Source organism: Aptenodytes forsteri, unplaced genomic scaffold (genome assembly GCF_000699145.1).
Source record: "Aptenodytes forsteri isolate BGI_AS27 unplaced genomic scaffold, ASM69914v1 Scaffold15, whole genome shotgun sequence".
Taxonomy (NCBI): domain Eukaryota; kingdom Metazoa; phylum Chordata; class Aves; order Sphenisciformes; family Spheniscidae; genus Aptenodytes; species Aptenodytes forsteri.
The window spans coordinates 3,930,958-3,957,188 of record NW_008795129.1 but is presented as its reverse complement, the minus strand read 5'-3'; the positions used below and the strand labels follow the sequence as shown (position 1 = coordinate 3,957,188).

The following is a 26,231-nucleotide window of genomic DNA, read 5'->3' as shown; positions in this document are numbered from 1 at the left end:
AGGTAGGTACAGGCTGTCTAAGGGGAACAATGGGACATTCCTGAGTGCTTAAACAACTGCTGTTTCCCCACCATCACCCCCTCTAAAACCTGAGGAGGGCTTAAGCACACTTGAGCTGTTCCGCTCAAGGTTACTGAGACCTCAGCTGAAAAAACACAGGGAGGTGCGCAGCTCCATGTAATGTTCCTGCTTTGGTGAGTAAGATACCCAGGCTCTTCCTGTTACCTGATTATATACACAAACACCCTAAATTCACCAGACCAGCTGGGAGGACTTGGCAAGCGCACGGGGAGTATCTGTGCAAGGGGTAGCTGGCAGCACTGTCATCACCTCAGATATACTGTGTGGTGTGTGTCTAGCTCAGAGGCCAGGCTGTAACTAGCCTGGTAGACAAACTTGCCCAAGGGACCAGCATGGATCTCTTAATAGAAATAAGACCTCATGCTTGATCCAAATGTTCATCTACAGCAACAAGCCGGTCCCACCCGTGAGCACACGCTCAGCAAATTTCATCTCCCCTTCCTCTGACAGGAAACCTTCCAGCTGATCCTGACTGTCCCATCACACATCAGATGCAATAGGGGTTACTGTTCCACTGGATGAAAGGTGTGAAGGTGGACAGAGGAGAGCATTAACCGTGACTGTAATGCTTAGGAGGGAGCAGAAAGACAAATAATTAGGCTATAGAATGGCTCTGGCTAATTGTCAACATCCCCTTGCCCTGTTGGGGATAAGCACCGTCTTCTAGGGACCCTAATGTTTCCATTATTCTCATACAGGTAACATTATCCAGTTGGGATCTTGGAGCACCTAGGCGCTATGGAAGCAAATGGCTGTGCTGGCCAGGACCACCATATGCAATGGAGAGAAGGTAAGGAGGGGTCTTCTCCAGCCAGCAACAACCAGAGGTAAATCTCCCACCACCTCCTCCCAACACTAAGTGCAAATCTCCCACAGCTCTGCCTTACCTGTACAACTGTGGGCAGGACCTCTTCAGAGCAGCAGAGGACAGCCCCAGCTTGTTCTGGTTTCTCAGCCGTGTCTTCCTCATAAGATCTCTCATTCTCCCCCAAGCATGGCTCTCACCCTAGGGAGCAAAAAGAAACCACAACTTGAAGGACCAGAGGCTTGTTGCTGGCAGACCTCATCTGGCCAACATATGATACTTTGGGGTACTCCAGGGTGGTAGGAAGAGGGGAGCTTCTTTATTTCGGATAGATAAGAGTCAGGTCCCACAAAAGAATTTTTAACACCCTGCAATGATGCCCAGTGGCCAGCCTGTACCTGTATAGGACACAATGAGACAGGATGGGACAACTGCCAGTAACACCATCCTTTTTGTATTTTGTTTGGTAACATTTCCGTGTCTAGGACCCTGCTGTTCTTTCTGACTTAAGGTTTCAGAGTGAGGGCGCTTCACTGGTGAGTGCTGAGTAGCTGCCTAAAGGCACGTTTTACCTTATTGTTATACTGTACTAAAGGAAAAGATCGGTTTGGTTTCCTACCTACTCACATGCACCCAGGGGGGCCTTTACAACAAAAACAACCCAAATAAAACAGCTTGACTCCCTTCTCCTTTCTGTTAGGCCAGGTGCATTGGTATCAGCCCTTTTCAAGGTGGTGACTTTTGTGGACCATGAATTAGAAGAGATCAAGCCTTTGTCTCCCTGTCACCTCGCAAGCCACAGCTATTGGGCACTCCCATTTGAAATGCTAATAGAGATTATCAGGAGGCCAGGGAGTCTCATGAGGCCCTCCCTAATGTTTGTTCTCTGGGCTGAGCTCATCTGGACTCATGAACTGAAAAGGAGCCATGCATCAAAAAATTTCATGGTTTTTTGCTACATTGTTTTAAATTCCCTAAAGCAATGGCTGGAAAACCTTAGGAACAGCACAAAAAAGACCATGCCTCAGGACGAGCGTAATGGGGAGAAACGACTCCCATTTCAGTGAAGTTCTCAAACCATTGTCACGTTCAGGGCATTGTTCTGCCCTGTCCCGAGGTGCCTTCCCACTGTGCCACCAGCAGAGCCATTACTCCATGAGTCGGGGCCACCTTGGGAGCACAACCTGGCGGCTGCCCAGCCGCACGCACCAGCCCAGGCAGAGCCTATGGTGGCAATTCTGCTCGGGGCTCTGCTGTTTTCAGTTCAAAACTTCAGATGAGGGCATGGGCTCAGCTGAAAACTGCAATACCAGTTTCTGTGCTATTGAGTTAGTTGCCCGTAAGTGAGACTGTTTACTCATGGAAATAGCAAACCTTTGTGTTTACTACTAGGATTAATGTATGCTGTGGACGGGTTTTGGAGGCCTCAGCAGTTAGTCCCTCATTGTGCTGGTGGTGTCCCAGAAAAGCAAGCCCTGCTAATATCCCAGCAAGCCTGAGCCGTTGCCTGTTCCTGAAGGCTAGCTAGCTGTTGTCTGCAGTGGGGGTGGAGAACAACGGACCACATGCAGTAAGTCATAATACATGTGTGTCTGTTACTTTGGTAGTAGACTTCGGGGGGTCAGTGAACCTCTTTTGTTCATGTATAACGCTGTGTACTACAGGGGCTCGGTCCATGATAATGCGGGTACAAGTTATATTCTGCAAAGGCGGTACATACCGAGATGTTCTTGCTGACGTCCAGACCCTAAAAACAAAAGGCAAATACATTAATAACAAGACAGCAAGACCATCTCACAGTGCTGGGAACAGACTGGGCTCCGTTCTCAGCTCTGCCCTGGAGTCCACCCATAGGCTTGGTCACGTCCTTTATCTCTTTATGATTCAGTCCCTCACGTGTGCGATAATCTCTCTCTTTTGTATTTAGACTGCCAGTTCATGTGTATAGCACCTAGTAGCCTGGGGACTGGTGTAGCAGGATTCCCATACAGTACCCGCACTGTAGAAGTAAATGGGGCATTTCATGCTCAGGGTACAAAATGCAATACTAAGTGACAATACTAAGGCGTGGTGTAACAAAAGAGCACGAGGATTCAGTTTAAAGAGTGTGGATCTTGATTCTGCAGTCCTGTGAAGTCATCAGGGCTTCCCATGTGCTTAAAATAATGCTTATACTCCAGAAGCTGGCTGGACACAAGCCAGAGCATGGAGCACCTTTCAGGATTCAGCCTTGATTTGGTTTCTGAAATTCATCGAACTGTTCGCAACCTATTTGCAACTTTGGGGAGGAAATTTCATGAGAAGGTCTTTCCCGTGAGAGACCTACTCCTTCCTCTTTCCTGTTGGGCCGGGAATACTCTGATTAGAGCCTCTGCCCTGGCATTTCAGCACTTCTGATCCCCACCGGAACCTGAAAGTGCTGAGGCAGCCACAAACAGTGGGAAAGAAAGGGAGAGGAAAAGCATTCGGCCTGGCTCCCTTGGACTTCAGCGACACGTTTTCCCTGAAACACGCTTTGGGGACTGGAGCTAATTACACTGATAGGCTGCCAGTCTGGTAATAAGTGTTGCCAGCTAAGGATTGACCCACTAAAATTTTTATATGTGGTAATGAATGTGTGCTTGGTTTAATCTCGCTAGCAGCAGTAGCGAAGATACTTATGACAGAGTTCACGTGTTGAGTTACCTGGAATTAGCAAGGGCTAAAGCCCATGCTGCTGTCTGCAGTGCTCCTCTCCCCTGCACCAGTGCTCTGTTTGTGCCTTTCCTGGCATAAAGACATAGCCATTGTCTTCATTTAAGGCTGGGAGCAGAGAGGCACAGAGCACCCTGGCCCTCGCTGCCCCGGCCCCGTTCAGCAGCAGACAGGGTTGGCTTGTTCTCCCGGCACCCCACTCTGATCTGCCTGAGCAGAACTTCTCCCTGCTTCTCCCAACAGGTCCCACCTGGAGCCTAACTCCAAGCTTATCACTCACCTTTTTTACTGCAGGGTCCTTTGACGGAAAAGCCTGTCCCTCAGCCATACCACCAGCTTCTCTGTACTCATTCTCCTTGTTGTTCCTATTGTTTGACGACTTCCTGAGCCCCACCATCGGCTGGCTGTTTCCGGATTCCGGGTATCTCTCGCTTCCTGCAATGAAATGCAAGGACTTGCTCACGTTTCTCAGCAGTGTCCTGCTAGGACAGCCTCTGGGCAGTGCTGCCAGCAAGCTGCAACTCCAGATGGGATGAGAACCCTAAGGACTTAATGATGGGATGAGACCTCATGTGTCTTCATGCCACACTGCAGTGGAAAGAAGGTAAATGCTCTAATAAAGTGTCTGACCACGGCAGGACTGTCTAATGGCTTCCTCATGGTCTTATTTTCCTTCCAGGCCTGCTCTGAAACTGCCAGGAAAGAGCATTTCTGAGCCTCAGCACTAGAGATCCCAAAGGCCATTTACACTCTGACTCAATCCTGCTAGGAGGTGTGTTGATGTTCTGCGTTTCGCAGGTATTAGAGGCAGGCTGAAGTCCAAGGTTTGAAATAAGCTAATCAGCCTCGCTTAGTGGGCTGGTTCACATCTAACATTGGATCCAGACTTTTCAGCTGGCTTTATCATCAGTAGGCTGAGCCCAGTCTTTCTCAGCCTTCTGGAAAAGTTGGTCTCTGGATCCAAGCTTTACAGCTGGGGCTTATTTCCACTTGGTCTATAGAATAAGTCATCCTCCAGGAATGTGTTCTGTGCCTGCTTGAGAGGGTAGGAGACTAACAACAGGCATAAGGCTTTCCATCTTAGATCAAATCCTACCTTGGCTGGGGGGATTTTAAAGCCACATGGAGGGGCTCCACTAATGGACCCATTCAGGCATGCTAAGTTTCCAAAAGCGAGACCCATTTTATAACGCATTTGTCCTAATCTTTGTAGCCACAGCTGCAGAGCAAAAAGTCCTGCTTCACACGTGTGAAGCAGCGTTAAAATCCTAGGTGTAGACAAAGCATTTTAAAACGCATCTCTCAGCTTTCCAGCTAAGGTTTAGTTCCACTAACACCTTGCTCTGTTCCCATCTCTTTCCTAGGGAAAAGGAAGATGCTGGTCACCTTATTTCACCAACTGGTGGCAAGCAGGAGGGCAGGTTAGAGGTATTTGAACTCACCATTGCAGCTGCTCAGCTTTTCAGCGTTCGCTCCTATTTCTGGGATGATGGAAAGATCAGAAGGGTTTCCAGTCTGAACCAAGAGGCTGTGAGGTCTGCTCCTCCCAGCAAAAAACGTCTTCATGTCTTGGTACGAGTTGAGGAAGACACTGGCAGCTCCACAGGAGCAATGCTGCAGAAGGTACTCCTACACCAGACAAAAACAAAGTATGCAGACTCTCAGGCTGTAACGGCCCAAGGTAACCGGGCGGTGCAATGGTACAGGCAAATTGCAATCATTCCAGCCCAGGGATGCCCAGCCTTGTCTGGGTTCTGATGGGTCTCAGGACAAATTATTTAATTCTCTATATTACCAACTCCAGGCTGCTCAGCCTTTTAGATTTTTCATGGGTTCACTCGTGTTTAAATTGCCTGATACTCAGCATCTTTTGGGTTTGTTTCCCAGAAGGAATTGAATACAAGTTTCTAAACACAGAGCTGCTCAGCTAAGGCATTTGTGTAAATAAACAGATCTGTTATAACAGTGACTTGCATTTTAAGATAATGTTATTTGTTTTGGAATGTGCACAGACAACAGTATCTTGTATTTTTATTGATGGGATGCCATAGTTCGCTTGCATGTTACCAGTCAGATTCACTGTATGTGGTACTTCAGCTGGTGTACTTCTGCTGTAGCTGGTGTGGTGGGAAGGGGAGATTTTCTACCTTGCACAGCCATGTTGCACACGAGTTTAGTAAGGCAGGAAGCAAGGAGAGCTTTATCCAGCTGAAGTGGAAGGGGAACCAAACTGTGTATCGGTGGAACCAGGACAGGCCAACACCAGTTTAGCACCTCTGGAGACCCCCAAGCGATTGACAAGTTTTAATGTAACATCTTATCTGAATATGTTGCCACAGCAGCATGGCACTTTGCATTACCTACACCTTTGGGAGGTGCTTTGAAAACCTGATGAAATATGCTGCTTTTGACTCACGGCATTAAAGATTTCCTGTAAAGCAAAGGATGTGGAGTAACCGTGTTCCCTTTGTGTCCCAGGATCGAAATGTCATCAGTCTCTGTGGTGATGTCTGTACAGCTCTCAAGAACAGCACTGGGACCACTGGCTACCTACAATCCTCATGACCAGCTCTTAATACCACACTAAGCCATCTGCTCTGGGGGTTGTGTCTTCGCTAGCCGTGTCTGGGGCATGAAAACCTTTCCATGCTCATAGTCTGCATGGAGAGTGAACATGGTTTGGAAGGTAGCCTTAGGACGCCCTCCAAAATGCGATGTGGGCAGCAACCTCCACATCTCATGGCAAATGGGGTTAGTAGTGTTCCTCTTCTACACAGAGCGGCTGTGACTCTGCAGAGGAAAATGACGGAGAGCTGCTTAGATACAGGAGGTGCAGGCACCACAGAGATACCTGAGAGAGAGCACCCAGTTTTGTAGAGCACATTGCAAGATGCGATGTTACATCTGGGGGTCCAGTTCCCCACTGAACAGTATGGGACAAATGTGGCTGAGAAGGCACTGCTGAGAGATCTTGGAAAATACCAAGAAGATAAAAGTTTCAAATATTTAAATGAAAGCACGGTGCCTTTCATTTCAGTGGGAGCTGGGGAGGAGCGGGCACATACACCAGATGAAGATTTGACCCTGAATTTGCAGCTTGGAAGAGTTACTTTGAGCAATGACTCACAGTTGTAAAGCTTCAGGAAATGCATTAACAATTCCCAGGCTCTATGTAGGAGGCTGCATTCCTCTGAGCATGAGAGATGGGTACAGGGAAATGACGGGCTACTCTGCTCTGCAACCTGACTCACAACTTGGCTTCGGCTCTGAGAAGGAGTCAGTCACCTACTGCAGATCCCGTCGCAGCAGGTGGGAAAGGAGCACCGGGGGAGGAATGATGCTGTCGGGAGAATAAAAGACTTGCCACAGCATGGCTGGGAAGAAATAGCTGAGTGTGACAAACCCCTTCTGTTCCTTTGGGGAGTGATAAAATAAATAGAAAGGGAGGGGAGGAAAAAAGCTGGAAACCTGGTGTGATGGCCAAAGAAAAAGAACTGAGAGGCAGAGGTGGGGTAGAGCTGAACAAAATATGCAGGGGCTAAAAAGTGCTGTTTAGGAGAATGCTGAAATGACTTGCAAATTTCAGTCAAATTCCCCAGCTAGCTCTGGCTGATAAAAAAAGACAAATGGGAACACTGAGATGTTTCATGTCAGAGATTCTTCATTTGGCAGCTCAGAAGTGCAGGAAGGGAAAGAGAGCATGGAGTTGGGTTCACGGTACCGCTGCTTCTCTTTCCCGTTGTGTCTGTTTTGTGGGAAATTCTGGGATTTTGACAGTTTGAAACCAGAAGCAAAAGAAAGAGCTTTTAGTTCCAAACACAATTGCTAAGGACGTCCATGGAAATGTTTTGTTTTGATAGCATTGATGGGGGGAGATGTGTTCTTGGGAGTTTTCAACTGTAGAGAAGTAAAAGTTACTGACTTCAAGCTGGCCGTCACATGAGGTGAGAGGGATGATTTTTAACTCGACAGAAGCAAGCACATCTGGGAAACAAAATTGAGCAAGAACAGAAACCCAAGCCCACTGTAAGGGAACCTGAGCCCACTGTGGTGGGCGAGGGCTCCCTGAAGACCAGAGCACCCAGCCCAGGTGGGTGTGGGGTCAAGTAAATTAGCATCTTCCCTCACACAGACTTGGAACTTTCCATCTGGGCCTTGAGTATATCATTTAGTGGAAGATACTATGGTGTCTGCTTACCTCTTTTATCTGGCTCATCTTCTGCTCTTTCTGCAAGCTGCACACTTGCTTTTGGAGACGCAGGTTGTGCTCCTGCAGCTGCCCAATCTTCTCAATCAGTTGGCAAATGTGTTCCAGGTATCCCAGACCAGATCCCAGGGCTTTGCTGTTACCTTGGTTCACCTGCAATGACAACGCATCTTGGACCATGGAGTAACAGCAGAGCAATCCTTACTAGGAGCTGGGAGCCCAGCACGCTCCTTACAGTCGCGTGGGCCGTGGTAAAGATACTCAGGCTTCCTCTTGCAAGGGGCTTTGGTTATAGCCAGATCTGAGCTACAGCGTTGCTTGCTTACAGCTCTTTTCTGGATTACTCAGCAAGATGCTCCATCAGAGGGACTCTTCTGACTGATCACCGGCTGACACAGAGGAGAACCTCATGACAGCCTTTTTCTAGTTCCACCTCCCAGACTAATTTTTCTTTTACCGGCCACAGGACCCTTACAAACAAATAGAGTTCTACTGTGTGGTATAGATGGCTGGGGTTAGTATGGCTCACTTAGCCCACAGCCCTCAGTGCAAGTCACACTTATGGGTACCGAGGCTGAGCTTGGCCTCCACTCAAAGGCACGTATCTGCAGGTTGCAGTGATTTGCTGCTTTGTGACCAACTTGGGGGGACATTTTGTCTGCCTTTGGCAATCTGTAACCATTATGGCACAGCTGAACTCAGACCCTCATCACTGGTGGGTCAGTGAAAGGGACGTGTGCCTGAACCAAGCTGCCAAAGTGGAAGAACATCTTTCCACTGGTCTTTAGCAGAGCCCAGCTTACGTCCCTGCTGCTACTTTCTCAGTCATTAAGAGATGCCTGAAGAAAGTCTGCAGGATCAAGCTTGCTGTCTGGCTATGGCAGGATATTCTGTACCACTGATCTCTCCACACCCAGGATCTGCAGAGTCTCACTGCTGCTCAGCAAAGGGCAGTGCCGGCGACAGACAGTAATCCTGCGGCAGAGGAAAGGCAACGGTGCTTCCCAGCCTCCCACTCTGCACCTCACCATTTCTGGCCCCAGGACTTCCCCGTGCACAGCAAGTGTCCTCTCCCGTGCCGCAGCGGACTCTGCTGAACGTGCTGCTAACAAATACATGCAGAGGCTTCACTTCCACCTTGGCGCTGCCTGCTGATGTGCATGTGATATCAGTAAGTAAAATAAGCCTCGATCTTTACAAAAGCAGTGCTCTAAGTTTATCTAACTTCAAAAAATAAGTTCCTTCTACAAAAGCAGGAAGCTTACTCTGTCTCCTTTCCCACAACAATCTACATTTTTGGGGAAATGCCAGCCTTGGGACTCTTCCTGTCTTTTCATTATGTCAGAAAGCTCATGGTGTGTTCAAAAATAATCAACATTAGAATTTACTTCTTTTTAAACAAATGATGATACAATGTTATTTATAAACAGGTATTATTATGTCCAGATGCTTTTGTGTCTGAGGTTGGGACAGAGGTCGCATGAAATCATATAAAAAATGATAACTCCAAGCCAACCAGTCATTCACATTCATGATTTTTATTTTCCTTTCGGGCAGAGCCTGCAGAAGTGGTGGCAAGACAAAGGTTACTCAGCCATAAAACTTGAGTCCTTAGTGTGTCTGTGCAGTGGGAAGGGGCACAGCCCCAGGACCCACAGGGAGAACAAAGCCCACGTGGTGCCTGCTCGGAAAAGCTTGAATCGAACGCACTATAACCAACATATCTGAAAGTGGCTAGGAATTTCAGGGTGCCCAGCTTCAGAAGCATGATTTTCAGAAAGTACATGAGTATTAGCTTCTGAAAATCTGTGGGTTTTTTTTAAGCTGTCCCAAAATGGGTAGTCAAAAGTTCCTCATTCTCCTTGAAAATGTAGGCTTTCTGCCACTCTGTACTGTCTTTTTGCACGTTTAACAATTCCCCTTTCTGCCAGTTTGCTGTTGCAGTGACTGATGGCATGTCTGTATTGCCCTACGGAGACAGTGAGCCAAATCCAACCCCTTTTATAGGTGTAGAAACACAAGGGAAGACTACAAGGGACAGAGGAGCTCTTGGAAAAGAGGATGAAGTAAAACATTTGGCTGTAACCTCAGGATTGGGGAGAGAGCATGAAGCATTTGACTGTCACCTCTTTCAGGCAGGGACTCTCTTTTTGTTCCATGTTTGTCCAGTGCTTAATACTGTAAGGTCCTGCTTCGTGTCCGCGGCTGCTAGGTTTATAGGGCAAAAAGGGCAGGGGAGGAGAGGAGAAGGTGGCCCTGGTTTCCAGTGCTCTGTGCCTAGGGCTGAAGGCACTTGAAAGCAAAGGTGTGTTTTGGGCAGGCATGGAGAAAATCTGGCTTTTAGCAAAAGTTAGAGAGAACTTCCAACTCCTGAGAATAAATGCAGGTCCCCAGAAAATGAGAGGGAAAAGGTGTAGAGCAGTTGCTCCAGGTTTTGGGGCAAGGTGGATTTACCCCTGTAGGGGACCTAAACCAGACTGAAGGTTGGACTCAATATGCTGGAGGCCCCTATTTCACAGCCATCCTTCAGAGGCTGCTCAGGGCAGGCAGTTTGGGCTATTTAATAGGAAATTAATCTGCATTTTATTGAAGTGATCCCAGCAAGCGCGAATGAGCAAAAGGTAAATCAGGCAGAGCCTGCGGTGCCTGCCCATCCCTGCAGGGCCAGCCACCTCTGTGGGCAGCATGCAAGGGTAAAAGTTTTTAAGGGGGATGTTTCACCTTGCTTGCCCTGCCACAAAGTCCGTTAGCATCAGGATTGCTCAGATATGGCAGGCATTCAGTACAGAAAATTTGTGTAATTTAGCTGCTTTCCCCCAAAACAATTGCTCAGAGAGGGCCTCTCTAGGGACGCTTCCAGGACTTTCTTTTCCATAGACTGGAAATACCTAAACAGCCTTCACTATCTTCTGGTCATGCCAAGTGCAGCGTAGAACCTGCTCTGTTACATTCTGGTCTAAATATTTTCCTCTCAGTACCTGTGAGAGAGTTTTATGATAGCAGCGGAGGGTGAGCAACCATAGGAAAACTGCAAACATTTTCCAGGATGAGTCTCTTCCAGTCTCTGTCCTCCCGGTTGAAGCTTCCCAAAACTTCACCTAACGGGACTGAATTTTTTCCCATTCCACACATGGGGATTGTCAAATAGTATTTGAACAAAAGCCATGTGCCCATTTTTGAGTTGATGAAGGAAGAACATCTCACCTACTTTTTTGAAGGTGAAGATGCAGAGGATCAGGCAGACACAATTTATGAATCAGATGGTTAAATTTGTACTAGGAAAGTAACAACATAATGTATAAAGAGGTGCCGGATTTTGCTTTCAGGTATATCAGACCTAGCCAGACCCTCAGCTGGAAGAAAAGGAATCCAAGGCTCTCAGCTATACTATGCTGAGTTACTCCCATTACGGTTTTGACCCTGCAGAGTTACCCGTGTAACTAAAGAGAGATCTCTGCCCTTGTGAGTGCTCACCTGACTAAGTTTTGGGGACAGGTTTTCAGTACATTTATCCCTGCTCAGCTGGTAATAAACTGTCACAGTTGTGCTGGCCCACAGGTTTCTTAGGAAGCTTAAAAATACAGGATCAGCATCTGCACTGGGAACTTTGGCTTATTTAGGGCCCTTCAGTCAATATTTTGACTGGTGTAAAATCACATTTTTCCTCTGAAGCCACCAGGGTCGCAGAGGTGGGAGCCTGTCCCTCTGTCTCTGTGTACGTGTAACATCGTGCTCACTGCAGCATCTGAGCAGTACAAAGGTTTGAAGTTCAGTGGGAGCTGCAAGAAAGACGGTTGTTTTCAAGCCTCTTGTCCAATTGAGGTATAATCAAAATCTGCATTTCTGATCATCCAGTCAGCACTTTGTCCTGCCTCATTTCAGCCATTATCTGTTACTCTGATGCGCGCGATGGGCTTTTCTTCAATTGGGCTCTATGGAAAACTGTCCAGGGCTGGACCTGGCAGCAGGAGCCGAAGCTGATGGGCAGGACTAGCTTGCAGGCGAAGCTCTTCTTCATTCAGACAAGAGCTCGCTGATATTTCTTGCGGTGACTTAGGTTTCTGCGCTTCATGCAATGCTCTTCACTTTCTCTTGTGGATAGTTTTGAGTTATACCATGCTCCATCCTCCCATAAATCCCTCACTGCCCGCTCCCACCACATTAGCGTGGCCAGTACGGAGGCAGTATGGTCACTGCGCCAACAGCCAAGATACGTAATTACAAACCTCCCATCACGGGCTTGGAGCAACTGATTAGTGATGCCACAGGCTGAGTGGGAAGCATTTGTCACTGGAAGCTGACAGCACCAAAAGGCTTGTGAATAACAGGAAAGAGAGGGATCGTGCTGTATATTTCTGACGGCTCCACCCTGCTGTCCAGGAGGGGCTGCGCTTGCTGATAGCTTCTGGTTTCCTCTGAGCGGCACGCACAGGCTACGGGGCTGTCCATCACAGGTTGCCCGATCCTTCCCCTGAACCGTACCACTCTCTGCAGAGAAGTATTTTGCCTGCTTTGGCCCAGGATAATTAGCACTGTGTGAATAATGGTTTTTTTTCATTTAATGATGACAATGCTCCCACCCTCTCCTTCTAGGGGTATGGGCTGACTTTAGATGTAAACTTTATGGAGCGTGAGGAATTGTTTGCAAAGCAAAAGCATCAAAAGCTATGTATCTTCAAACTGACCCCAAACATTTAATTTGGTTTAAAAGGAAATGCTTTTATTTAGGCTTCAAAGTTCTTTCACTTGTTGTTTGACAGCTTCCACTTTCTTTCATCTTTCTAAATGTAGGCAAATTTCAAAATAACGACAGTTCAAAACAAAAGATCAGAAAGCTTTGTTTAAGAAACGCCAGACTGAAATGATTTGATGTATATTTTCAGCCAAAGCCATTCACCAAATGAATCCAAACGGTCAAAACATTTGGTCATTTCCAGTCTCTCTTTTTCAGCATTTTCCTTCCTGTTCTCTTGGAAGTGGCCTCAGCACTGAAGGAGGCCAGGAGGACACCAAGGCACATCCTCATCCAGCAAATGAATCCTTGCTCGGCTACGGTGTGCCGGCAAGCACAGTGCTGTTGGCATTGCCACAGCCAGCTGGGCTGGGGAATCTCACCTGCTCTCCTGTTACTTGAGAGTTACATTCCCAAAACCAGCAACAGAACTGAGGAAGTCGCTGTCACCTATAATTAAATAATGATCTCACCTGGCGTTAAATAGAGATGCAAGAGTGCTTATACTGGCTTATATCAACATGAACTTAATGCAGCAGGAATTGATTCAATGGAACAATTTGGTTTGCCATGTTCTTTGCCAAGCAGAGTGGGAATACCCTGTACTGGCCTGCTATCTTTCAGACAACATTGATTGCATTTCCAGGGGTATCTGAGTCCTTGAGACGACATCAGGCCAGACAAGAGATTGGCTCCTAAGTACCATGTTGTATTTTGGACAGGTTACAGGCAAATGTGAAAACCACAGAGTAAGCCTGGAGCAGAGCCTCAGCTGGGGTGAACCAAGTTGCACCCATTAGCTGTATGGGCAGATGATCATCTGGACATCATTTCTGAGTCGGTCTCACTCTGTCCTGCCTCTGTTGCATGACAGCGAGGACAGGTCAACCTTCTGCAGGTTTGGCGAGGGCAGAAGGCTCTGCAGCTGCAGGAGGCTGTCCCTGTGCTCTGAGGCACACAGCACAGCAGCAGCTGCAGGGCTGTGCAGCAGCCGTGGGCATTTCTTGCCCCAGTCATCTTGGGTGCTACCTGGCATCCCAGCAGGTTGAAGAGCGCTGCTCTTGAGATACAGCAGCCTGGAGGTGCTCTGTGAAGAGGGGCAAGCTTCCCCAGCATCTAGGTCACAGCTGTATTTATACAGCTCAAAAAACAAACAAAGAAAAGTGCTCTGGGGCACAGAGCTTTAGCACTCAGCCAGTGAGGATATTAAAAAGGAGGGGAGATAAGCCACCAAGAGCTTCATTTCCTCTGCAGCTTCTTCCTAATTTATTCTCTTGTTTATTTAAATGCTCTGCTTTGGGAAACGGAGGCTCCATTTCACAAAGGATTTAAAGGAATTTCACGGGCAGCCAGAGCTGTCAGACAAGACCAAGCTGGCTGCAAACCCTCCCGAGCGTGACAGAGAACTTAGGTAACTTTTTATAAAGTCCCCTTGTGGTCAAACTCTCCTGTTCTGGTCCTTTTTGAACTCTCTGCCAAAAGGCCAGGTCGCTGACTGTTTGGGAACTGTGCAAAATAGACATCTGTCTTCTGCCGTGTGTGAGACAGCTCTGGGGAGGAAGAGGCTGCTCAGCTCGATCGTGTGTTGCTTGTACTGCCTCGATATGCAATGTTAACAGAGATGGGCCATCTCTGACCTTCCTCGCTGCTTGGGAGGGTTTGGCATGCTGGAGAGGAAGGCCATCGCCTGATGGTTCAGGGCCTGAGCAGAGAGGTCATGGTGAAATTATATGCATAGCACACAGCACTTGTCACTTGGCTTCCTCCCACCCATCTCCCATTCCAATTCATCGCTATTACCGCAATGAATGCCCCAAAAAGAAATCCCCATTATGCACTGTTTGATGTTTTTGTTGTGTTTGTGTGACCCTCTTCACCTAGTCTGCCCTTCTCCTTTCCCTTTGCTCATGGGGCTCATTGGTCTCTCTGTCAGGAATCAGCTCCCCCGTTAGATCTTTCCTTTGCTGCTTCATGGAAGCCACCACAGCGGGCAGGCAAGGCAGCGGTCTGTCTGCGTGTCGGCAGCATGGGGCTTCAGGCAAAAGCACTGGGGTGAGTGCTTGCCAGCATCCACTATGGGAGAAGATGCACAGAAGGGCTTTTTATTCTCCTGTCAGTGGTACAGTGTACCCAGCAAGGGGGAAAAGAGGGAGTCCAGAGGGGGACAAGCTGCTGAAATTATGTCTTTGCGGTTTGGTCCATCACAGCTGTGCTGGCGGGTTAAAATGGGATCTCTGTCTCCAGCCCAGCAAAGATTTGAATTTGTGCATTAGCTCCTTGCTCACTCGTTATTTGAGAGAGCTGGCTCAAGAGGACAGGACAGGCCTGGACAGGAATGAACTACCCCTTAGACAAGTTCTTTCCAAATTTCAGCACCCCAACAACAGTCCAGCTGTTCCCAGGAACAGGAATAACCTGACCTTGAAAAAGAAACTATGTTCTGATCCCCGTCCCATGTATCAGAGGATGATGACTAACTTCACAATCTTCATTTTAAGACCAGAATCAAGTCCATCCTCTAATCTAGGGCTTTTTGAAACATCAGATCTCCATGAGCTGTTAGTCATCCTTACCCATACCCGATATGTGAATTACTTCAGAATTTCACTGCTATGAAAAGAGCTCTTAAAAATCAATTACCATGATTTGCTGCTTACAACAGTTTCAGGGGAGATTTTCTAACTCACTCAGTTCATGACAAACAATAGGACTTGAACCCTGACTGAGGTATTTGGACAGGCTTAGCTCTAAGATTCAGTTTCAGTGTTTCTTACCTCACTCAGTCTACAGCATTCATCCATGTATTCATCCAGACTGTCGCTTGTGGGGTACTTCTTCAGCTGATGTCCATGGATCTGAAGGTCTTGCATGCTGCCAAAGTTCTCTGGGAAATTGTCAGCAATTGTCTTTGGCTCTTCTATGGGACCTGGGGTGGGAAGAGTGCTTTCCCTGGGAAGGTCCGTCTCTGGAGTAGCTTCCTTTTCCAGCGATTGCCTTTTGCTCTGGTCAAAATGTTCATCGGGACTTTCTTCCTGAGGGACACTGAAGTCTTCAAGGGAAGCTGTAGGACCCTGCACAGCATCTGCCTCCTGGCTGTAGTACTCGGCTTGCTTTTCGCTCTCTGGATCTTGGTGGCTGACTTTTCTGGCATGCTCTTTACATGTTCTCATTATCAGATGGTCAATTTCTGGAGAAGAAGAAGTGCTAAGCACGCCTGAGTCACAAAATGAGTCTCTGCTGTGAAGCACAAAGCTCTTCTCTGAACCCGTCGGCGTTGACGGAGAATTAGCCCCGCTTGGCAATTCAACCCCCGAGTCCTCGGATTCAAATTTGGAGAATCTGTGAAGTCGGCACTTGGACTCGAAGGCGCTGAGGTCAGGCAGTGTGGCTACATAGTCTGTACTTGCCGGGGCATCTGCGTAGTCTGCATCTGCCAGTGCGGCTGCTGCATTCGGATTTCCCTGGCAGCCCGGTGGGAGGCTGGCACTGGGGAGATGGGACTCTTCTGTGCAGGCTGTGTCAGCTGGAGCCTCTGGGATTAAACCTGGGTTTTGAATTCCTTCATTGCTCAGTATCTTCATATGTGTTAGCACGACTTTGTCCTCAGCAGGTGGGCTCTTCTTACCTGCTTAAAAGAGAACAAGGAGAAGGTCACAAGAGGCTACAAAACTCAGTGTATAGTGCATCCCCTGAGGGATGTGAAATGTAAAACTTTCTATAGTAAGGTGGTAGAGGGGGGAAGCCCTAATTTGTTTTTCTTGAGCTATATGAAGCTTTCTTGTAGGCTTTGCTACAACAGAAGTGTTGTGTTTCATAGACCCAGAGTCCTTCAGGGGGAGTCACAAAAGCACACAGAGTTCTGATCTAGTAGATAGGTAGAAAACAACACATGTAGCCAGGTAACTTTTTAGTGATTACCTGCATACAGATGCAGAGAAGTACCTGTTCTTCAGCACGATAGACATTAAATTGAGGCTAAAATATTTCCTCTGATTATATGTATTCTGAACCAGCAGAAAAAAGGGTAAAATGAAATCCATCTTTCTGCAGACTTAAGTGAATTTGGGGTGGCAACAAGCAATTTGCAAACTGTTTGGCATTCTCTGCAGTATTCTCTGCACACATACAGGTGACGAAAAGCAAGTACTGATAGGAAAAGCAAACGAGGCACTGTAGATTTTTTTCACTCCTTGTATGGTTTTAGCTATGAAGTCATTTCTTTAAATGAACTCTTACCTTCTTTGTGAAGAGAAAGTATATGGAGGCAGCTTTGTTCATGAGCTTTTTGCACATGGACAAAGAAGACTTGTTTTCACATGACAATTATTTTACACGGTAATGTGGTAGAACAGTCTCTGGATGAAAGGTTTATCTACAGGAGTTGTAGAACTGCCCCCAGGTTTTCTTACTGTTTTTCTGAATCTAGTATTTCACAGTGCAGACTTCTGGTTCACACTGGGATGAGAGCCAGTGTGCATCCATCCTTTAGCTAACTGCAGGTCTCAGCTCCCAATCCATCTGTTCATGGATTTCGGACAAGGAATTGCTGCAGTACAAAACTTCAGTTTCTCTGGTATCTTTTTTTTTCCCTTATTAGTGCCTGACCCAGAGCACCTCAGAGGGCTACAATGCGTACACTTTTCAGGATATCTTACTTCCTACTTCATTTCCTTTCATTCCCCTCTCTTACTTCCTTCCTTTTTGCCTGACACCAAACCAGCAGCTGCTTCACAAACTCACTCCTGGTAATGTAACTATCCCTAAGTAGGCAGAGAAGCCTGGGACCCCTCACTAGCGGTAGAGTGGGGAGAGCTGTACTGTGCAGCCCTCCTTCATGGTAACCCAGAAAACTCCCTGTTTCAGAAATAACCTGTTTTCCAGCCTTCCCTCCTCCAGCTTGCTTTCTGCAATGTCCACAGGCAAGGGAAACTTTTACTCATTAAGGCCAAACTATCTATTATTACATGAATCATTTTCTATTTTATTTAAATTCCTTCTATTTGATCTTGAGAATTTCTTGGGATAGCATTGAAACATGCCCTTTACTGTCCATAGGCAGCCATAGATTTAATATTTTACACTGTTTTTTTCAAAAGGGCTGTCAGTGATAAATAATCCCATCTGATGGGCTTTTTGTGGCACTTGGGCACGTAGTGCTTATAGCCCCTTATAGAAGATCTTGTTTATCATATACAGAATTGCAGCTGCCTCCCTCGGCAGGATTCACAGCCGCCTCTCCACTGTAAAGAGCCACATTTGGGACAGTCGGTGCCAGACCGTCAGCGATGCAACACTAGTACATTGCTGTGGTGGGGGACAAGAGAAAGACATTGCCCACAGAAATGCCACAGGAAAGCTCATCAGGAGCTGCCTGTGCTGGGCTGGGTAACAGCTCTTCCACTCCTGGGATGCGCGTGATGGACCCTGGACTGAGGACAAGGAATAGGGAGCCTGGTTTGCAGCTTCACGCACAGCAAAACGCCACCTGTAAGAGGGAGCTCGGTGCCAGGTCTTGGAAGGAGGAGGTGGAGCTGGGTCATTGCTGATTTGGAGTGAAGAGGATCTACCTGCTCAGCTGCAAACACCTCTCAGCAGTGAGAGGCAAAGCGTTGTATCTGCATGAAAAATAGAAGGCTAACAGGCTCTTCTGATGGCATCACCACCCCAGATAGCACACCGCCACCACTAAGAGTCAGGAGGAGAGCAGTTGCATTGCTGCACTTTCTTTTTAAGAACAAATCATACAGCTGTCACTCTTACCAGGAATTACTATATGCAATGGTAGTCCCTTCCCACAGACTCTGATTGCCTTCACTTATTAATCATGCCATGCTTTCCTTTGATTGGAGATTCTCTCACTGTCTTTCAATCTGCCCCTTTTTTTCTTGCTTAACCAGTTTCACCCTGGCCTACACAAATATTTCTTTGTCTGAAATCAGGAAGCAGCATATTAAAATGAGGTCTTGCCACTTACAGAAGCAAATGTCAGATGTTTTAATTCATATTTTTTTTATGACTACAAAAGCTACAATGTGTACCAGAAAGCTGGACTGGGGTAGAAAAAAATTAAAAAGGAGATGAGATCTCTGACCCCCTGCGTGATGGTCCCCTCAATGCCAACAGCTCCAGTGCTGAGAAAGGTCTGTGCTGTGGATAATATGGTCCTTTGCTTTCCCCATCCTGTGGTCACTAGCAACATCGAATGGTTTCACAACAATTTCTTGTTTATCTGTTCTAGGCTGCAAACCATTGGTCTCAGCACTGGCAGGTCCTAGTAACCACAGTGTTTGAGCATTTCTGATTTATCCTCCCAACCCCTTGCGATGATGCAAAACGTTATCACCCGCTCTACCACAAGTTCAGAATGGATGCAAAGGATGGCAGGATTTTGCAACATACTTGGGCACCTCATTCTCATTCATTCAATGATACTTTCGCATGGTCAGTGAGGTCATCTGTGCTCATGATTAAGGCAGTGACCTGAAACTCCAGTTTTTCTTGCTGCACCTCAGTGAGGGAATAGTCTCTTCTTCCTCTCTGTTAACTGGGTTATGGAAACTAAACCATGGGGCTTCCAACGAGCAGATTGTTTCTGCTACAGATCTTGACAGAGGCATACAAAAACACTCAGCTCTTTCAAGCACATTGCCAACAAATACCAGAATGGTGCAATTAAAGCTCATCTGTGCAATTACAAATAAAAAAGAAAATTGAGCCATACCCTCAGCTGCTATAAATTAGCTCATTACCAGGGCCCCTAACAGAGTTGTGTCAGCTAATTCTGGCTGAGGACTTGGCCTGTAAGTGCTTTGTACAACAATACCAGGGGCCCAGAGCAAAGCAGGGAAGATGGACTCCTGCTTGGCGCTGGAGGGAGCGTGCTGCAGGGGTACGGTTACAATGCTGCGCAGAGGCTTCTGAAAGGAGGTGTGAAGAACTTCAGAGAGCTGAACGGTGGCATTAAGGTTGGTAAGATGTATTTACATGTGCTGGAGGCCACCCAGGTTTGACACTGCTGCTCCTGGGAAATCAGCCAAGATTTGTTGTTGTTTTTTGTTTCCTTTCCCCTGGATTGGTTTTCCACACCCTTTCTGGGGTGGAGGTAAAGTACCAAAAGATGCTGCTTTCAGACAGCTGGCTGGGACACTGGTACGGCAGCAGGGGAGGGAATGGAGTTGTGTGTGCATGCTTAGGAATCAGTATAGCTTCCTGCAGCATCTTTGGCAATGCGTGCCCAGGCCAAACATTGTCTCAGGTTAACTTGTGCTACTTGCTTAGTAGCCCTCCAAAGGGTTATGTGGCTCTGTAATCACACGAGAGATAAACAGGGTTCCCTGAGTTGTAATATAAGCCTGTAAGTGACGGTGACTGATTATGTGTAACCTTGGGCAAGTTGCTGGACTCCCTGTGCTTGTACAGTTGGAGAATAAGACTGCTTCCCATCTCATGGGGAGGTAGTAACAGTGAACTAGCTAATAACCGAAGGTAATTAGTAGGGAGTGAAAGGAATTGATGTGTCCCAGCTAAGTCTCTAGAACTTTGCTTTGCTTTGTTTCCAAATTGCTTTCTAGGATACTTCTCTGTTGGCAGTTAGCAAAGCCTAGCAGAGAAACTTAAATCTTTCAAAGGTGAATACCCTCCCACCGGCTGCTGTCCCAAAGCTTTCCTTTCCTTGGAGTTTTAAGTCCAAGTGTATTTTTCCTGTTGCACAATAACTAGCAGCTGCCAGGGCACAGCGTAGTGCATTAATATAGAGATTTCTGACCTGAGGAAGGAGGGCTGGTATCTAAACATGAAATTGCTTTCAAGCAGCTTCTTTATCCCAAGTTAAGTTGCATGCAAGAGATGCATTCAAACAACTGCCCAGGCAAAACTCCCAGCCATTCCCAGTCCTGCCCAGGCCCAATTCCTGCAAAAGCTCCCACCTTTCTAGTAAGCCAAGCCAAAGCCTGTATTCAAATCCCCATGCTCCAAAGCATTGAAATCCAGGTCCAGTTTTTTCTTTTTTGCATCTACATCTGTGGCTCACAGCCACGTTTCACTGGCTTCCTTCAGTGCAAGCCCCGTTAAGCTCTGCTACATCCCTGAGAGGGGTCCTTGGCCTCTGATGCACCAACTCAAGTGTCATAGCACATGGTCTTCCAATGCATCTGGCTAATGGAAGTACTGATGGTGGGAAGAGGCCAGGCTGGCAGTGGGATGAATGCTGCTAGTGGCAGTACAGAGCTCTACCATACAGTGCTGGCCTGTGCTGCTCTCCTCCCTTCTGGTTTGTGCCCACCCATCTTCTCAAAATGTCCATCCTGATTTGTAGGCTGCTTGGCATGGGGAGAATCTCTGTTAAACCTGCGCACAATGACTGGCACAGCTGGAGCCAAAGCTTTGCTTGTCTCCGTCTGCTGTTGTGTTACAAATAACAGCATTAGAGCCATGGCAGCCCTCTGCTTATCCCCAGAGCTGCTGCAAGGTTCATGTGCACGGTGAACCCATCCATGGCAGGTGGTGCTGGCAGGGTGGCAGTCCCAGGGAGAGGCACAAGGTGAGCAGTCTAGAGATGCTCAGAGTGCCTACTCCTCTCCCCACTACTGTCTACCACAAGACATGCAACACCCTCTAGATTTAAGTCCAGAAGACCAGTACTTTCCAACTGTAGTGTGCCACAAGAACAAAGCACCAGAAACAAAGGGCATCACCAATGACCTGGGTTTCTGGAGTAGCAGGGATTTTGCACAGCTGCCCTGCTAAGGAAGACCAAAGTCAAACCCCATCATTCCTACCAGTCTGCTTAGCCCTGAGCACAGGAGCGAGATACACATGCGAAGCCCCAGAAAAGGTTTTTCAGCATCCCATAGAAGACCCGCACAGCCCACTTAGTAACTCCTCTCTAGCTCCAGCTGTGCCAAGGATTAAATCCTGTGCCATACAGGACAGGGTCTGTGATGGGGCTGTGGCCTCCGAGTAACAGACTAAGAGATGATCATCAGCTTTTGAAGAATCATTAGGCAGCAGTGACTAGTGAGCTGGAGTCGAACTCCTGACCTAGAAATGAAAGGCTGCCTCTCCTATTCAGTCCTTGCATTCCCTCATTTTCCTTCCTTCCTTCCTTTACAAAGTCTCCCTTTAGTCCTCTCGCTGCGACACGTTCTCTAACGCCGCTGGCAGTACAGCTCAGGTGGTATTTCCCTTTCACTGCAGAGAGGGGATTTTTTTTTCTCACCAATGATGAGGTCTCGATTTCCCAGCATTTAAGAGAAAAGGGGTCACTTCCTTTCTGAAACAATAGGCATTTTTTGCTGCTGACTCTTCCCCCCACATGTGCTGAGGGGTGGGGCTGGGTGGTGGGGCTGTGCTGGCACCTCCTTCTCAGCACTAGCCCACCAGCTGGCCCCCACACAGAGCACACAGGAGCTGTGTTACTTTCCTAGCTGGGCAATGGCTGTCCCTTGCATAGCCCTGTGGGCACAGGGAGTCATTGCATGGACAGGACCCCAATACTTAGAAGAACTGGATTACTCTTACGCTGCCAAGAAACCCAAAACAAAGCAACCCAACAAACAAACAACCCCCACCCAAGAAAACCCAGCAACCGCTACCAATTGACCCTCTGGGAGGGAAATCTATCTCCACAGAGCTTTGCCATGGACTTCCATGGGGTGAGGATCTCCCCGCTTCCTGGTGCTTCACAGGCCTGTTGAAGACCTGATGCCAGTCCTGGCGATGGCAGGGGTGCTGCTTGACACCAAGTTTCCGCAGACAATCTGCCTTCCCAACGCCTTTCAAGCAAAGCTAGTCTGTGAGCATGCTGCTGTATCTTGGGCTACCCAATCTGAGCAAGGGCTTCTCCTAAACAATTAGGACAATCATGAGCCTAAGAATTTCTAAGGGGAGCATATGGAAAGGTCTTGTGTCTTCATTGCACCAGTTACAACCTCTATCTACAATGGCAGAAACTCGTGAAGGCTTGAAAATCACTGTCATAGAAATGGTTTTTATTGGAATTGTGACTGAAAAATTCACATTTGCAGAGGAACATACTCCCATGTGGTAACTGAATATTTGCATGATAGACCCAATTCTCAACATTTCAATTTATCCAACTGGGGAACTGAAATGCATGTGGATTTCATGGGAGTATATATACAATTTGATTTGCTTGAAATGTTGAATGCAAAGGAATAATTACAACAAAGATGAGATCTCGGACAGTCCTTGAACAAAAAGCACAAAGTTCTTGGATTGTTTGGTTCCAAGGTGTTCTCCAGTCTCACTATTAGTTAAGTGCGTGAAGTTCCTCCAGATGATAGTTTGGTAATATAATGTGACCAGAAATGTTATAGATCCCCTATAGCTGCAGCTGGTAATGATGAATCCATATAAAATATATGCTGAGAGAAAGATAACAGGGTTCAAGGACTCTGACTGAAGAGGCATTCATTGCTTTAATACATATATTTTTAGAAGAGGAGGAGATAATTATAGGTCTTTTCAGGCATTGGAGGAGGAATGAGAGGGAGATTGATTGTTTACTGATGGATATAGTTGGGTAAACTAAAGAGGAAATGGATTTCCAAGTAGAGAGGACACTTGACATTTTTACAGCTTGCTTCTATTCATTCCAAGTGACCTGTGAAGTTTTTGAAACAGAGCGACAGGTCTGATAGATTAGTGACCTCTGGCAGAAAGTCCCAGGGCACAGCAGGTCCCCACAGACCACCTGGTTTATCGGAGTTACTTGCATAGGCTGGCAGTCACCAGTTTTTAGACCAACACTTGACCTTGCACATAGTGCCAGCTTAAAGAGCCTCTCCCACTCGTTACTGCATTTACCCTGCAACTTATTTATTTGGATATATAGCTCAGTGGGAAAACCAGGCCAAGGATAATTTTGGTGCACAAGGATGTGTGCCCCAGTCCTCCCTACTCTGCAACGTAACCAGTCCTGGGGTAGGGGGGGAGGCTCAGCTCCCACAGTCACCTGTGGAGCTTATTTGTGAGACTTTGTCAGGGAGATGACAGCTCTCACTGAAGACCTGGAAATCCTTCTCCTTGGAAACTCCTGTGTGCTCCTTCAGGAGAAAGGTTCAAAACCTTAAATAAAGGAAATGGTGCTCTCATGAGCAGCCCTGTATAATAGCAAAAGATTATTTGGCACACAGCTCGCTAATGTGTCTGAGCAGAAAATGAAAACAATGGGAAAAAATATACCACACCTTGGCAAAAACTGTCTAATCTAGGAGATCTTTTCTTGCCCATCTGATTTGCAGGCTGCCTCATATTGCAAGGGAGTATTCAGGCAGAAACCAACTAGGAGACAGGAGGCCCTTTGCAAGGATGGAACTTGCCCCCCAGGGATGACAGGTATGTAGTAATTCAGGTTTTATTGCCTATAATAAGCTTGGATAAACAACTGTTCAATAGCCCCACAGACCAAAGCCTGTTAAGACCCCAGTGCTTCAACTGAAGCCAAAGAAACTCATGAATCATATCAGAAAGGTCACTGTTAACCCATTCTTCATGTGCAGTCATTGCTGTCCCTAGGCAAAACCCCAGAGAGCTGCTTCTGCTCAAACGAGGTAGCAGTGGGCAGGTGTAACCATACTCTTCGGTATGTCTGAAATCTTTCATGGTTGCAATAAGAGTGGTGACAATTTTTGAGTTTGTTGCTCTCGCTGGAGCCACACAAGGACCTTGGTGAGATTACAAGAAGGAGGAGGAGGTGGTGATGCAGGGCTCTGTAGCTGCAGTAAACTGAACTTGCTGATACAAGAGGTCCTGCCACCCTGATACTTCTGCTCTGAGAGCCCCCCCAAGGAGTGGGGGAAGATCCAGCCTATACCTGTTATTGAGCTGCCAATTGAGCTGCCACTCTTCTTTTTTTTTTTTTTTTTTTTTTTTTTTTTTTTTTTTTTTTTTTTTTTTTTTTTTTTTTTTTTTTTTAAAGATTTGTTCGGTTTATATTCTCTATCTTAAACTGCATTTGGAGATGCAACTTTAAAGTCCCTGCTGCAAAGCTTGCAAGAAACAGCATATTCTTGGCTCTTTCTGAGTAGAGATGGGGGGGTCCAAACCAGGACACAAATAATATTTGGTGCCTCTTTCCAGCCAAGGTGATTAGGGAGCGTGGTCCCTGTTTCTTATTTGGAGAAATTCTAGCTGAATCTCTTTGTGATTCCTCAGTGCTCTGTGTGATAAGTCTGTTCCCCCACCAAAGCTTCCACCTACCCTTACGACAATACTGCTGTGTCTGGGTGAGGAGGGACACTTCCATGTGGAAGAGCAAGCTTCCTTTCCCCTCCGAACCCTGCCATCAGGCTTGCACTATATAGCTTGGGGGAAACAAGTCCATGGTCAAATTACATCCAGGGAAAAAAAGAGCAGTTTCTACCATACTGTAAAATGGCATCTCTTCAAACAGTCTCCACATCTTGTGGTGATGCTGGAGTGCTCTCACAGCAGCACTGCTCTAGAGCCCTTTGTGTCATTGGGTAAAAATGCAGTTTCCAGACCAAACCCAGGCAGAGCAACGTGCTTTGGCAGCCCTTGCTAGCACAGTGCCCAGCAGTTACCTGCTAGGCCACCTCAGAGAGGCTCCAGCTCACACTGAGCTCTGAGTAGCTGCCCCAGAGCAGGAGCGCTGGGAAGCACAATCCCAGCAGTGGGTGCCTGAGCAGATGCCCACGAACATGGCAGCTCTGGTGACTCCACAGGAGCTGCCTGCACTGCAGCAGTCCAAGGGGGCAGGAGTTCAGCATGCAGATGGGAAGTCAGGACCCCGGGAGGTATAACCGCTCCAACACAGTGTTTTGCAACATCTTTACCATCCTGCTGTTGCACAGCATGCTACGCTTAGACTCTGGCAAACCCTGTCTGTAGCCACCTCCGTGCCGAGCAAACCAACCCAGTGCAGTGACGTTAATGGAGACAGAAGCTGGAGATCTCATTCACAGCTAGCACAAGCCAAGATGAAGGACAAACAGGGATGCTAAGGAGATTCTGCTACCTGGGGCTTGTGATCTCAAAGCCTGCAGCACTGGCTAAGGAATAAAACATACCAGACCCATTGTGCCTGAAAAAGGCAGTCTGAGACTGCGTCATTGATTTTGACAACAGACTTACAAAATGACAAGTGATCTGCTGTAGGTCCATAGCTGCCTTCCCTGCCTGGGTCACCTCATCCGCACAGAGCAGGAAGGAGCAAATAAAACCTCTCAAACTCGGGATAATCTCTGTTGGATGGGGATGCACCAGCCTAGAAAGCCGTCCGATATCCACTGCCAGTGCGGTGACGGGCTGAGGGCAGACCCGACCTGCCTCACCTCAGTGCAAAACCCGAGCGGTACCGGCGGGACATGTGCGCGCAGCCGCTCAGATGCCGATCCCGTTTTCACCCTCGCCGTTCCCATCCGAAGCCCTTCGCCCTCCTTCCCGCACAGACCGCTCGGGAGCACCGCCCCCCCCGCCGTTCTCTCCCTAGCCATTCCACGCTTACAAATGCAAAATAAACCCGTTTTAAGAGGAAGACAAGTCGGTTCCTAAAGCGCGATCCTTCCCCCCGCCGGCCCCGGGGCAGGAGCTGAGCGGCCGGAGGCTGAAGCGGAGGGGGTCTTACCGCAGCCTTACCTGCGTGGGGGCAGAGGCAGCCGGAGAGCAGGGAGCGCAGCATGGGGCCGGGGCCGGGGCCGGGGCGGCAGCGGTGCGGTGCGGGCAGCCCG

At 47.6% G+C, this 26,231-nt stretch overlaps 1 protein-coding gene across 3 annotated transcripts in view; it reads right to left on the bottom strand.

Moving 5' to 3' along the window:
• LOC103897609 overlaps window positions 1-26,196 on the bottom strand; it is a 32,499-nt gene extending 6,303 nt beyond the window's left edge. Inside the window, exons 1-7 of one of the 3 annotated variants that reach the window (XM_009277691.2) lie at window positions 26,140-26,196; window positions 15,294-16,144; window positions 7,779-7,940; window positions 5,023-5,209; window positions 3,861-4,015; window positions 2,607-2,633; window positions 969-1,087 (exon numbers count right to left, since the gene is read on the bottom strand). In XM_009277691.2, coding sequence (XP_009275966.1) covers window positions 969-1,087; window positions 2,607-2,633; window positions 3,861-4,015; window positions 5,023-5,209; window positions 7,779-7,940; window positions 15,294-16,144; window positions 26,140-26,182 — 1,544 coding nt within the window. In that variant the 5' untranslated portion in view covers window positions 26,183-26,196. Of the gene's footprint in view, window positions 1-968; window positions 1,088-2,606; window positions 2,634-3,860; window positions 4,016-5,022; window positions 5,210-7,778; window positions 7,941-15,293; window positions 16,148-26,139 lie in introns of all 3 variants that reach the window. The other 2 variants (XM_009277690.2, XM_009277692.2) reach the window with 2 other exon arrangements.
• Window positions 26,197-26,231: the final 35 nt, after the last annotated feature.